This window comes from Littorina saxatilis, linkage group LG14 (genome assembly GCF_037325665.1).
Source record: "Littorina saxatilis isolate snail1 linkage group LG14, US_GU_Lsax_2.0, whole genome shotgun sequence".
NCBI classification, from domain to species: domain Eukaryota; kingdom Metazoa; phylum Mollusca; class Gastropoda; order Littorinimorpha; family Littorinidae; genus Littorina; species Littorina saxatilis.
In genome coordinates, this window is record NC_090258.1 from 20401745 (window position 1) to 20416123 (window position 14379).

At 41.5% G+C, this 14379-nt stretch overlaps 1 protein-coding gene across 2 annotated transcripts in view; it reads right to left on the reverse strand.

Annotated features, from left to right (window-relative positions):
- Positions 1 to 14379, reverse strand: part of LOC138947328 (mucin-5B-like) — a 224037-nt gene that overhangs the window by 37933 nt on the left and 171725 nt on the right. For both annotated transcript variants that reach the window (XM_070318774.1, XM_070318775.1), the window contains exons 51-55: positions 13207 to 13420; positions 10890 to 11015; positions 7237 to 7371; positions 4459 to 4613; positions 797 to 913 (exon numbers count right to left, since the gene is read on the reverse strand). In XM_070318774.1, the coding sequence (XP_070174875.1) occupies positions 797 to 913; positions 4459 to 4613; positions 7237 to 7371; positions 10890 to 11015; positions 13207 to 13420 (747 nt within the window). The remainder of the gene's footprint in view (positions 1 to 796; positions 914 to 4458; positions 4614 to 7236; positions 7372 to 10889; positions 11016 to 13206; positions 13421 to 14379) is intronic.

Sequence of the window (14379 nt, forward strand, 5' to 3'; positions counted from 1 at the left end):
AAAGGCCGGACTTTGGTATTGCATTTCAGCTTGGAGACTTAAAAATTAATTGACTTCGGTCATTAAAAATCTGAAAATTGTAATTAAAATTAATATTTTATAAAACGATCCAAAATTACGTTTATCGTATTTTTCATCATTTTCTGATTCCAAAAACATATTTATATGTTATATTCGGATTAAAAACAAGCTCTGAAAATTAAAAATATAAAAATTATTTTTAAAATAAAATTTCCGAAATCGATTTAAAATCAATTTCATCTTATTCCTTGTCCGTTCCTGATTCCTAAAACATATAGATATTATATGTTTGGATTAAAAACACGTTCAGAGAGTTAAAAAGAATAGAGATATAGAAAAGCGTGCTATCCTCCTCAGCGGAACCGCTACCGCGCTTTTCTGGATTGTTAATTTCACTGCCTTTGCCACGAGCGGTGGACAGACGATGCTACGATTGTACGGTCTTGCGAAAAAAATGCAATGCGTTCAGTTTCATTCTGTGAGTTCGACTGAGCTTGACTAAAATGTTGTATTTTCGCCTTACGCGACTTGTTTTGCTTTGACGTCAATGATTTCAAGAAGAGATCGAGGGTTCATGAGATCACCTGCTCTTTTTTTTGTGCTTTTTTTTTTTGACCTCAGTTGCATGTAGGCAGCTTCAACCCATCTTTTTTGCCTCTTTCGTTCTTTCTTTCGTTGCCTCTTTCCTTCTTGCCAGCCCCTTCCTCATTTTTGAGGTGTCTCCTTCTGTTAGTACTTCCACTAGGTCCAGCCTTGGGCCCCAAATGATGTTTACCTTGAACTTGTTGTTCTCTTCTGCCAAGAGGTAGGAGCCGTCGTTTCCAAGGGGTGACACTGTCACGCCGGTCTTAGAATCTCTTATGGCTGCCGCTAGTCGCACCTTGCCGTCCAACTGCAATGACCAGATGTTTACGTAATGTCATGTGTGTGAGGGAGAGAGAGAGAGAGAGAGAGAGAGAGAGAGAGAGAGAGAGAGAGAGAGAGAGAGAGAGAGAGAGAGAGAGAGAGAGAGAGAGAGAGACTTAGACTTAGACTTAGAACATTTTATTCACATAAAGGGTAGACATTTTAGGCCATAGGCTTAATCTTACAATGTGCCCTTTACATTCACACAAACACATATTCACGCGTGCGCCCGACTAGAATCATAGAAACATCAAACATACAGTAATAATAAATGAGAAAAGTAGTAGAAAATACATGAATGGAACATCAATAAAGCAATTACAGAATGGAACATTAATTACGCAATCACACTTGCGCACTCACACGCAGACGCACAAGGAGGAACACATATAATACTAATAATAATAAACACACAACTAAGTGCCATTCAACAAGCACACAGTGAGCCTACCAAGACAGGTAAATTTAGCATTATGTAGGCATGCAGCAGTCAATATTTCAGAGTAATAAAATAATTTTAATTAACAAAGCTAGCTACAATACCGGCAGCGTAACTTATGAAGACCTCAGTATGTGTTTCCTGAGGGAGGTTTTGAATGCGTTCAATGAACGGCACGTTTGTACATTCGAAGGAAGAGAGTTCCACAGTGAAGGTCCCACAAAAGCAAAGCTAGTTTTGTATAGATCTATGCGAGTCCTTGGTAATATATATATATAGATTTGTTTGACACATAGCGCTCGGAAGCTTTAGTCAAGAATGCATTTAGGTATGGTGGGGCCAGCTCATTGAGCGCCTTGTATGTACATTAGAATTAAGATGTTGTAATCAAACTGCTGTTGAAGTGGAAGAATATTGGCTACCTTCAACTTTTCTGACGTGGACAGATAAGGATTGGTTACAATAAGCTTAGCACCTCTTCTGTCCAAGGAGTTTAGTTTTTTCATTATATTTTCACTGGCACCGCACCATACAGTGGAGGCATAATTAATATATGATAGACAGTGTGCCACGTAAAACATTTTCAGTCCCTCCTTGTCTACAAAGGGTTTTAGTTTAGATAAGAGATGGAGATTGCTTGTCAGCTTTTTACAGATATTCTTAACGTGTATGTTCCACCTAAGCTCCTGGTCAACTTCAATTCCTAGTACTCTGTGTGATGAAACCTGTTCTATAGGATCTGAGTGCAGTTTTAAGTTGAGGAGAAGGGGCGCTCTCTGATGTTTCTGTCTAGATGTGACTACCATACTGCTTGATTTTTGAAGAGAGAGAGAGAGAGAGAGAGAGAGAGAGAGAGAGAGAGAGAGAGAGAGAGAGAGAAAGAGAGAGAAAGAAAGAGAGAGAGAGAGAGAAAGAGAAAGAGAGAGAGAAAGAGAGAGAGAGAGAAAGAGAGAGAGAGAGAAAGAGAGAGAGAAAGAGAGAGAGAAAGAGAGAGGGGGAGGGAGGGAGACAGAGAGAGAGAGAGAGAGAGAGAGAGAGAGAGAGAGAGAGAGAGAGAGAGAGAGAGAGAGAGAGAGAGAGAGAGAGAAAGACAAGACAAGACAAAATCTTTATTATCGAGGGTAATAGTAATAATAGATAAGCAAGAATATTACTTTTTTACATCCAGCCCTCGCCCTAATATAGGGTCAACAAGAACAGAAAACAATATAATCAAAGAACTATCACATCAAACTTAATACATTATAACTGTATATACAGATACAAATTTAAAAAATAAATTGTCATGCTGCATTTTAAGTACAATTTCCAAGTGTCAATTTTTAACATAACTTAATTTAGATCTGCATATTATTATAATTTTGTTTAACATGCACATACATTTTAAATGAATTGATGAACCATTCAGCACATGTTTAGTTGCATTATGTGCGACATATAATTTTTTTTGAAGCTGTCTGTGTTTGTTTTATGCTTAAGAAAAATAGGCAGTGAGTTCCATAGGACCGCACCTGAATAAAGAAGGCTTGATTTGAAAAGGTCAATACGTGGAGTCGGTGTTATGATTTTTAGTCTGTTATAGTTCAAAATAAAATTATCACGTAATGTCTCCGGTGCATATCCTGACATCACTTTATGCATCATAACACCTTTATTATACATTAATCTTTTTTGAAATGGTAATACTTGCAAATTTTTATAATCAGATTCTGAAGGAGTGTGATTTTTTAGCATTATAAGCTTAACTGCTCTTCTGTGAAGACTCGCTAATGGTTTCAAAACATTAGCACTTGCACAATCCCATAGAGTGGATGCATAATCAATATTTGACAAGATGTGATTGTAAAAAAACATCTTTCGCGAGTGGAAATTCAAGAAATGTTTTATTTTTGATAACTGATATATTTTTTGGGAAGCAATCTTACAGATGTAATCAATGTGATCATGCCATGATAAATTATTATCAATCTTTACACCAAGGACTTTATGGTGAGACACTTCTTCCAATACTTGATTTTTAATATAAAGAGGTGGAATGCTCGATAATAGATTTTGTCGTTTCTGTCTTGTGGTTATTAGCATAAATTTTGTTTTTGTATGGTTAAGAGACATATGGTTTAACTCTGACCAATTCAGGAGTGCATCAATGCTTTCTTGGAGAGTTTTTGACAAATAATTTATAGAATGGTCACTAGAATGAATAGTAGTGTCATCTGCAAACAATTCACAGTTATTACGTATGCAAAGTGGTAAATCATTGACATAAATGGAGAACAATAATGGACCTAAAACAGATCCCTGTGGGACCCCATATTTCAAAGTACTTTCATTTGAATATGATGCATTAGTAAATGTAATTTGTTTTCTATTTAAAAGAAAAGATTCAAGAATATTAATGGTGGTACATTGCATGCCATATATTGACAATTTCCTGATGAGAAGAGAATGATCAATAACATCGAACGCCTTTGCAAAATCCACAAACAGTGCTGCAGAAAATTTGTTGGAATTTATGTTGGTTAGCCATTGATCAATTAGATTTATAAGAGCTGTATGACATGAGTGCTTTTTGCGAAAACCAGATTGATTTGGATGGAATAAATAATAGAGAGAGAAAGAGAGAGAGACAATGACAATGACAGAGAGAAAAAGAGAGAGGGGGGAGGGAGGGAGACAGAGAGGGAGAAAGAGAGAGAGAAAGAGAGAGGGAGAGAGAGAGAGAGAGAGAGAGAGAGAGAGAGAGAGAGAGAGAGAGAGAGAGAGAGAGAGAGAGAGAGCGCTGGCCATTCCGAAACCAATCTCTCTCTCTCTCTCTCTCTCTCTCTCTCTCTCTCTCTCTCTCTCTCTCTCTCTTTCTCTCTCTCTCTCTCTCTAGGACTATGTTTCAATTAATTCAGGCTATTTTCCCATTTTCATGTATAGCCTTTGTCCTCTCTCACTCTGTCTCTGTAACCTCTCTCTCAGACACACACACACACACTCACACACACACACTCACACACACACACACACACACACACACACACACACACACACACACACACACACACACACACTAAGGGCCCCCACAAATCGCACTTTTTGCAGCTTACCTTGAATTTTCCTAGTTTACGAATGTTCTCTGGAAACTCAAACAAAGTAGTTCCTGGTTTTCCAACTGCATTCACAGTGATGGCAACGTCCTGAACCGCTCTGTTCATAACCTTTGTGTTTTTCACAACGATTGTGAAGGGCTGATCCCCACCAACTGCACACACAACATAGTTTCCATCGTCCTTTCATTTCAAAACCCTAAACCAACCGCTTAGATTGACAGAATTTTACATCACAAATAACTGAGAAAAGTAACAAAATTGTATTGGCCCTGAATAGCCAACAAGGGTAAAGGGATGAGGAAAATCAACAACCGACCAACATAAGAAAATACCCAACAATGTTACATAAAACGAATTGCGAAAATACGAGATTAGTAAAAACAAAACTGGCACAAATGAACTGATCACGCTTTCCTCCCCATTGTTTCTCCCACTCCTTTGTTAATACGTTATTATCGCAGACTAAAGGGAAAGACGTGATGTCATTGCTGTCAACTTTCTGAGAAGCAAGCTTACAAATCCATCCTTTGTTTGCAGCACGGCTGTCCCTGATGATGTCGTCACGTCCCAGCATTTGACCTGCTTTCAGCCGCCCCAATCTATACTACCCGTCACAACAAAAACCAAGGCAGATGCGTCGGAGTGCATATCTTTGTGATGAGGCCGTTTATTCTAAAACCAGTCATATGACTTGAAAGACCATTCATTCCCCTACAATATTCAGCAAACAAATTGATGTAACACGAGGTAGTGGATATACAGCGGAACCTAAAACACTGACAACCCCCCCCCCCCACCCCTCCCCCAATCAATTTCCCAAAAGCAAGGTTCCCGCGTTAAAATAGACTACACATCCAATTATAGTCAACCTCAAATGCTAAGCAACCTTTTTATACGAGTAACAGTACAGTAATGGTCTGTGGTTAAATACTGGGTCTTATCAATAGCATAATATGAAAAGCATCTATTCAGCTTACAACCGCGAGTCGATGTTCGATGTAAGCACGTGACGTGAGTTTCCCCCATGGGGTCATTTTGAAAAATATAAAGGTTTCTGTCCCGAGTGTTTGTCACCTGCTAAACAAGTCAGATACGACACGATATTGCAAAACTTGATGAAATGGGGCGGCAGATGGTTGGATTATGCATTTTTAGTGCAGCAGTGTAAAACTATTTGCCTGCAGAACTGCTACAGGTATCAGCAAAAACAACAGAATAAATTATTCGGCAGTGTGTGAGAAGGCTTAAAGATAGTATACCGAAGGCGCCATTTTGGAAAGATTTCTGACGATTTGGACCTTAAAAAGTTCAAGGGACAGTCGTTGTACTGTCATTTAGAAACAGCTGCAATGATTTTGCTCAAAACTGCTCCGAAACTATGCCAAATGATTAAAAGGAATTTTATTCAGCGAGTAGTTTGCTTCGCCCAGTTCTCCTGTCAGGAGTCAGGACTTCTGGTCGTCATCATTATTTATTTAGTTTTCATAGCTACCCATTCGTCAAAGCAGATCAAGACCGTTGGATTGAGGAAGTCAAACCTACAGTCTAACTTGCGCATGCAAATTTCGTGCCAAACAAAATATCCATTGGAGAATAGCACGGTCTGCAATGAATATCCAACACAGCATTCAGATTTGAAAAATAGAACGCTCAAACACTGATTCTGAAACCTTGCTCGTGTGCGTTGACATCTATTCAGCTCCAAAAACGAACTCTTTAGCTCTTGGCTCAATTTCAATACATGCGCCTGTACCTGTTGTCGCATCTGCGAAATTGCTAGAACAGCTCAAACGGAACAAGCTTTTCCAGTTATGTATTTGACAGTAAACGGTCTCATGACCAAGATCTGCACTCAACCGTGCCAAGCCGAACAGGAAAAGGTAGGCTTGATTGGGCTTGCAGCAGAACACGTGTTGGTTAGACTCTCGTGATTGTTCCCTCGTCTACCGCACCATGCAACTCTTGATATTGATGCCAACTTTGTTAAAAGAAAGAGAAATGGTGTGTGTGTGTGTGTGTGTGCAGGGGCGGATTAGGGGGGTGGTTACAGGGGTTCCGGAACACCCCCCCCTCCCTCGGCTGTAAAATAAAAATTAAAAAAATTAAAAATAAAACAAGTTTGTGAATTTTGTTGTTGTTTCTGTCTGTAAAGCCGGGGGAAGTGTTAATTGTTTAATCAGTATCATTTTTGTACAGTTTTAACTGCCAATCCTATGCGACATGTCTTTCTTCTTACCATACTATATGATGTCGGGAGCAGATATCATGGAAGATAAATTGCCATTATTTAATACTAACTTGAAAAGAAATAATGAGTGGCTGCTGACACCGGTTGATTATGTTTAAAATCAAGGATAAGCCACAAATTGTTTATAAGATAGCTAAAATTCTTCAGCCCCACCTCTACCGACCCCTGGACCCCAGGTTGTAACTCCCCCCCCCCTGCTCGGGCTTAACTGCTCCGCCCCTGGTGTGTGTGTGTGTGTGTGTGTGTGTGTGTGTGTGTGTGTGTGTGTGTGTGTGTGTGTGTGTTTGTTTGTGTGTGTGCGTTCGTGCATGCGTGTGGTGTGTGTGTGTTTGTGTGTGAGTGAGTGTGTGTGTGCGTGCATGCTTTCTGGTGTACATTGATAGTTCACTTTAAAGATTCATTGATCAATGTTGTATTGTATATGTGTATATTTGTTAATGATTAAGTGTTCAATAAACTAAATGAACGTGGGTGTATTTTATTTCAAACCCAATGTGGCAGTGGGGTAAGAGAAGGAAATAACGTACCTTGATTGCAGACCTTTGCGAAGTTCATGGAACACTGGTAGTCCAACAAACCCGCAGCGTCCGAAGCGAAGGTTTGCAAACGAAGGTCATACTGCGCGGCACCTTGTGTACCTTCCATGATGCATTTTTGCTGTGCTGTAAGTAAAACACCGATATTTTGTCATCCTTTCAGGATAATGTACAGATCATTTACTACTTTATCGTCCCATTGCTGGGCAATTCGTCCCACTCCCTCTCAGTGGAAGGCGAGAAGCAACAATAGTCGCCCTGCCAAAGTGCGTGCATTTTAGTTCCAGGTGAAAACAGCCACCTGCGCATCTAGCAGAATGACCTCGGGCGGTCTTTTGGCGTTATGGCGGTTACACGGCGGTGGAAGACGGATGCCGTCCCGAGCCATCAAATAAAATAGATCTGAATCCGTCCCGGCCTGTATTCGAACCTTAGACCTGTGGATTAAATGTCCATTGTTCTACCAGCTTAGCTACCGGGCCGTAAAGACTACTCTTCTGAACATCTATTAACTTGACGATTGGAGATTTGCTACTGCTCAAGCGACTAAATAATTTTAATCTCGTTATATGCCAAACAAACTTGAAAACATTTTTACATTTCAGGCCACTGCTCTCGGGGCTGCCACTGAGGTGCACGAAGCGAAAGTGGGTCAAACCCAAACGGGTGATAACAAACCGCGGGGTCTGATTCGTTGAAATCACAACATATCTTAATCTCAACCAAGCCATCACCGCGGCTGACTCCCACCCGGTTGGCAACTTTCATATGTGTGTTACGAAGCCGCAGGGTAGGATTGGTTGAAATAAAGGATTGTTGAGAATTCCACCAGTCGGACCCCGCGGCTTGTTCCAACCAAGTTGGATGGCACCCTGTTCGCTTCTTGCACAAGAGTCTTTGGAAACGCAACAAAACGAGTAAAAAATCTGCAGACTGAAACTTAAGTGAAAGCTTGTTTGTATTTTGTGATCCCACTACACGAAATCCTCTTGTGACTTTCCTCGCCAAACGTCTGGTTGTGTCTGGAGACGAAATTCCGGCTACTCTGAGACCACTCACATTCTCCAATAACTATGTCAGTTAAAAGCCAGATGTGTCGTCTTTCAGCAATTAGTGTGGTTGCTTGAAGACTGACCAGGCTCAGTGTTCACCACAGTCAAGCCACAAGAATACAGTGTTCCAGATGATCGAACGTATTTAAGAAAGACCTGTACGTGTAGATATTGCGTCACCCGTGACTCACTTTTTTTCTCCAATGTTCCAAATCATACGTTGTTTTGCTCCCACCAAGACTGCAGATCTTGGCAACCGCGTGACGTAAAAACTAGATTTGATGACGTTACCCAGCTTGACGGGCTGTTTCAAACTCAACTGGTCATGACTATGGCAGCCCACAATTAGGGCTTACTCTGAGGAAAACCAAGAGACCCTATCGATCGTTTGGAGATAGTCCTAGCGTACTACACATGTGCGCTATCAACTCTCATGTCCTATGTTTTATGTCTTTTGTTACATATCAATAATAATGATAATAATACTAATGATACGTAATGTATCTAGAGCGCATATATCACGTGTTAAACCCTGCTCAGAGCGCTGTACAATCATTGGAAAATAAAGTAAATACAGTGCATTCACACACAAACCAATTAATAATACATTGCTCAATAATACATTACAACACACACACACACACACACACACACATATATATATATATATATATATATAATATCCCATGACCTCCCTTCTTTGTCTCTGTTACTTCAGTATGGGTATATATGTTGTATTTTTATAGCTCAATAAATACATCATGGACTCAAAAAAATATATGATAGTGCAGATTCCGATTTGGGCGAAGAACTACTTTGCTCCCGACCTTTGACCTCGCGCCGAACAATGTGACACATTTGTATGAAGTTCCAAAATCGTATTGCACGGCTCAGAAAACCATATCAGTTGCACGCAAAAATGAATCTCAGAACTGATCTGATCTATGAGATGCAATAAGCAAACGTTTCTTTCATTATGAAAGCAATGCAGGTGGGAAAAAACAAACATTCAACTTACAAGATAACCAGATGCTAGCGAACCAAAACAAAAACACGAGTACCCTCCCCTTGCTTCGTTAGCAGACGACTTTTGAGAATCTGTCAGACCGTCCTTACCTGGCACGGTTGGGCTTCGCTATCATCAGCTGTTTCACGTGTTTTGCGAGCAAGTCTACTCTTTTGCCTGGCTCTGCAGTAAGTCCACATTGGCGATGAAGGTATCTAAGAACTTAACATGTGTGTATTTTTCCGTAATCCAGTCATATTCTTTCAAAATGCAATCAAGCGGCGGTGACAGACTTGGGTCCTGTTTTCCTCGCACCCATACCAGTTTAGGTTCATGCAAACACACTCGCAAAACATGTAGATACATTTCAAATAGGGAGCAAATGGTTAAATCTACATATGTGTTCCCTAAAATTTGCTTCTCTGTCAATAAGACTAATTGTATAATAATGCGTTCGAAAAAAACAACGTGGAATCGATTCTGAATCGAGTCGAGTAAGCCAAATGGGGGCCAAACCGGTTTCCCCGTTCCGCCGACCTGAAACGCAAAAGAATTGTGCGCTTCAACTAAATGGATTTCTATACGACTTCATTACTTTCTTGCAACTTATGAACCTTTACTTAAAGCTTTTAAACGGTCTGAAAGTAGTGTTACCGCGTACTTATAGATGCACTCATTCGTTTTATTTTTTCAGCGACGGTCACTTAGTTTAAGGTTGCAAAAAGGCCAAGTCTCGCTGAAAACACTGTTTCATACTCCACAGATCGCAACAGTGCCGCTAGTAGTCTACACTTTGTGTTTGATGGTAGAATGGGATATACAGATTACAACACTCGTGGTTTTTTATATGGCTTGTATTTCAGTCAAGACCCAGCGGGAATATCAATCGAGAGCCACTCGCCAAAGGCTCGTGTCTCCCGATGATATTCATCCGCTGGGTCTTGACTGAAATACAAGCCATATAAAAAACCACTCGTGTTGTAACCTATATATATACACAAACCCACACACCCGCGCGCGCAAAACACCACGAACACATGGAAGGCTAAGAAAAATCATTGAGAACAAAACTAACATCAAAGAACGGACCAGGCTTGAGAGGGAGTTTCCGATAGATACTTGCGGAAAGGACGTGTTTAAATGTTCTATTTGAACAGGGACAGGGAGAGCCAACTGCGGGGATCAGTGGGCAGAGAATTCCAAAGAGCAGGGGATAGCTAGGTTTCCAGATTTGGTATTTTGAACAGCTTTTAAGACCTGGACTTAATTAAGAGAGAGAAAGAGAGAGGGTTTGTAAATCTGGAGTTCTGAGGACATAGAGAGCGTTGTCAAAGTGCAGAAAAACTGAAGAAGCAGAACTGAACTGAACTGAACTGAACTGAATGTTACAAGGATTACAATTTTAGGCTAGGCCTTTCTTGCACTCTGCCCTTGGGGCGCACAAACACACAATAACAATAACAAGAACAACACTTTATATTGTCCATTAAAATATTACATAAAATGGAACATTTTCTATGACAGACCCAAGAGTTAGGGTTAGCAGAAGAAAAAGCAGCCAGCAGGCACGTCGTAAGGTCACTTACTCTTGCAGACGTTGTTGACCATGAGCGGCCTGGCCGGGGAACACTTGCAGAGGTAGGCACCGTTGGTGTTTTGACAAGTCTGGTCGAGGCTACAGTCATCAAGCCCTTCATCGCACTCGTTGACGTCTGGCAATGGACACAGGAAAATAGACTTTAAAAAAACCCAACTAAGTATCAAAAGAGAAAACGAGGTGACACTAATAAATTGTGTTATATATTGTGTGTAAAAAATGTCTGTTTGTCTGTCTGTCTGTAAAAAAATTCCATTTCAAACGGCAGAAATTAATATGTAAGCGCCTAGGGCTATATCTAGATTAGGCGCATAAAAATGATCACAATAATAATAATCTATACATATAAATAAAAGAGAGTGTCTGTTTGTGTGTGTGTGTGTCTGTCTGTCTGTCTGTGATCGCCAAAGCTCCGAGAAGGGAGGGGGCAGGAAGACGATGTCGTGCATGTGCACTCCTGTGACTGTGAAGATGTGCACCTGACCACCACCGCCGCTGCCGACGCCGCTGCGCTGCCAGCCCTCCAATCCTCCTCCGCCTCCCCCCCCCCCCCCCCCCCCCCCCCCCCCGAAGAGAGAAACTTTTAGTTGTGGCTTGGCTCTTCTAAAAAAAAAGTAAACTTGCCCCCCCCCTTCAATCCCCAGATCTGACCACCCCACCACCACCACCCCCATTCCCACCACCACCGCCGACTCCACAACTACCACTCCCACTAGCCCTACATCATCAACACCAACCCAACCACCATCCCCAGCACCCCCATCATCCCCCATCACCACCACACCAACCCCTTCCTTACCCCCTAAAAGAAAAAAGAATTATAGCAATCTCGATGTCATCACTGCATGTCTACTAAAACGGCTACATTTCGTCTACAACACATCAAAGCACAAGCCACGTCTGCATCCCTCAGCAGGTTCACGTCATATTCCGGAGTATTCAGATCAAAGCACGAAGCCGCGGCGTATCAGCACGATTGCAAAACTGAAGAGAATTCTCATGCCCTCGTACAGATAAAACACTCGAAAGAATTACACGCACTTGTCACACACAGAAACAGATTGCATATAGATCTACACTTGATCATTCAAAACAACAATCGCGCTTTCTCTATATGTCTCTGAGAATTCACACACGCACACACTAGCTCTCTCTGTCCTAAAATATCAATATGTGACAAGACAGACAGAGAGACAAACAGACAGACAGAGACAGACAGAGAGAGAAAAACACACACACACACACACACACACCACGACCACACACACACACACACATACACGTGACACACACACACACGCAAGCACGCACGAACACACACACATACACACACACTCTCTCTCTCCCTCTCTGGATCTGGATCTGGATGTAGTACATTGCAGTGTGTGTGTGTGTGTGTGTGTGTGTGTTTGAGAGACGCACACAGACAGCCATAGACAGACAGAAAAGCCCGGGCGAAGCCGGGTCTCTCACGCTAGTCTATACATATAAATAAAAGAGAGTGTCTATTATCAAGTTAGTGTATCAACTTTTGAACGAACTGCGCCCAGTAGTTTCCCAGCAATAAGCTGTTAAGTGGAGAAAGACACACACACAGACAGACACACAATTAAAGTCTGCTGAGCCCAAGTACTAGCGTACTCGGGGATAACTAGGTTTAATGTATGCACTCGCGTGAACAAGAAACTGTCGAGCTTCACAGATGTCGTCGTTGGGTTGGGTTTGTTTTACTACCATAGGAGGATTTTTGAACTGTAAATGCACTCAGCTGCACTGTGCCTTTAAACTGGGGGGTCTTAAAAGGGGGGTCCACTGTGTAACCGTGTGCCAAAACACTACGATCACCTCGGGAAGCGAAGTGCAATCAAACAGGATTGAAAATGTTAGGGCTAATTTCTTAGCCCTATAAAAACTGTTATGCAAACCCGAAGGTTTCCAAGAACATACAGACAATCGGAAACCACCAGACCCCATCACAAACAGACTTCTACAATCCACTGGTGTTGACTTGTAAAGGCCAACAACTCGGGTGCAGAGTCTGCTGTGAAAGGAGCGGTAGCCTCCCCTGTCACAATCGCCCCCGTTTGAAACGAACTTCGTCCCGAAGTTCCGAACCGGGGGACCACTGTCCATCCCAAGTTCGCAGAATGGGAACAGCACGAAAATGTTCAGTGGTCATATTATGCCATTACCTGAACATATCATGCCGAGTCCCATCTGGCTCCTCCCCTGTCACAACTGTATCAAAGGAGAAAACGAGGTGACACTAACAAATTAGGGTTCTATCATTCCAGCAATATTCTCACCTGGCGGGCACCTTCCTGATACCTCAACGTCACTGCACACTGCACCATTTTGCTCAGCACAGCTGTAGAGGATTCCATTGTTGACACGGCAGTTGGCTGCTCTGACTGTGTTGGGGGCGTTGTTTGGTCTATCACTGTTGAAAATAAGGTTCTTGTTGGCGATGGCCCTGCATCTCACAGACATGGGTCTCGGGCACATCTTGCACTTCTCGACCTACAAGATAAAGAACAAAAGACATAGTATGAAATTGTAGAAATTAATAATACAACAAGTCGCGTAAGGCGAAATTACTACATGTAGTCAAGCTGTGGAACTCACAGAATGAAACTGAACGCCCTGCATTTTTTCACAATGACCGGAGTCCGCCGCTTGTGCAAAACGGAGTGAAACTGACAAGCCTGTTCAGCGCCGTAGTGGTTTCGCTGTGCTGCATAGCACGCTTTTCTGTACCTCTCTTCGTTTTAACTTTCTGAGCGTGTTTTTAATCCAAACATATCATATCTATATGTTTTTGGAATCAGGAACCGACAAGGAATAAGATGAAATTGTTTTGAAATCGATTTCGGAAATTTAATTCTGATCATAATGTTTATATTTTTAATTTTCAGAGCTTGTTTTTAATCCAAATATAACATATTTATATGTTTTTGGAATCAAGAAATGATGTAGAATAAGATGAACGTAAATTTGGATCGTTTTTTTTTGGGGGGGGAGGGGTAAAGAGAGAGAGAGCGAGAGAGAACGAACGAACGAATCGAACGAACTTTATTACTCAAGGATGGAGATTTTAGGCTCACGCCTAGTCTTACAATCTGTCCCTGCTAAACTAAGACATTAAAATAAAGACAATAAAAGGACAATTGTCAATCGCAATCATACAGTATTACTAATTACAGTATTACTAATTACAACATTACCTATACGAATACATAATGCATGATAGAACATTGAAATGTACATGTAAGTCAATATAATACAAAGGAAAAGAAAAGTCGACTCGCACACACACGCGCGCCACATGCCTGCACTCAATACAACACACACACACACACACACACACACACACACACACACACACACACACACACACACACACACACATACACACACACACACCACACACACACATATGCACACACACACACGGACATATACGCACGCACACACACATA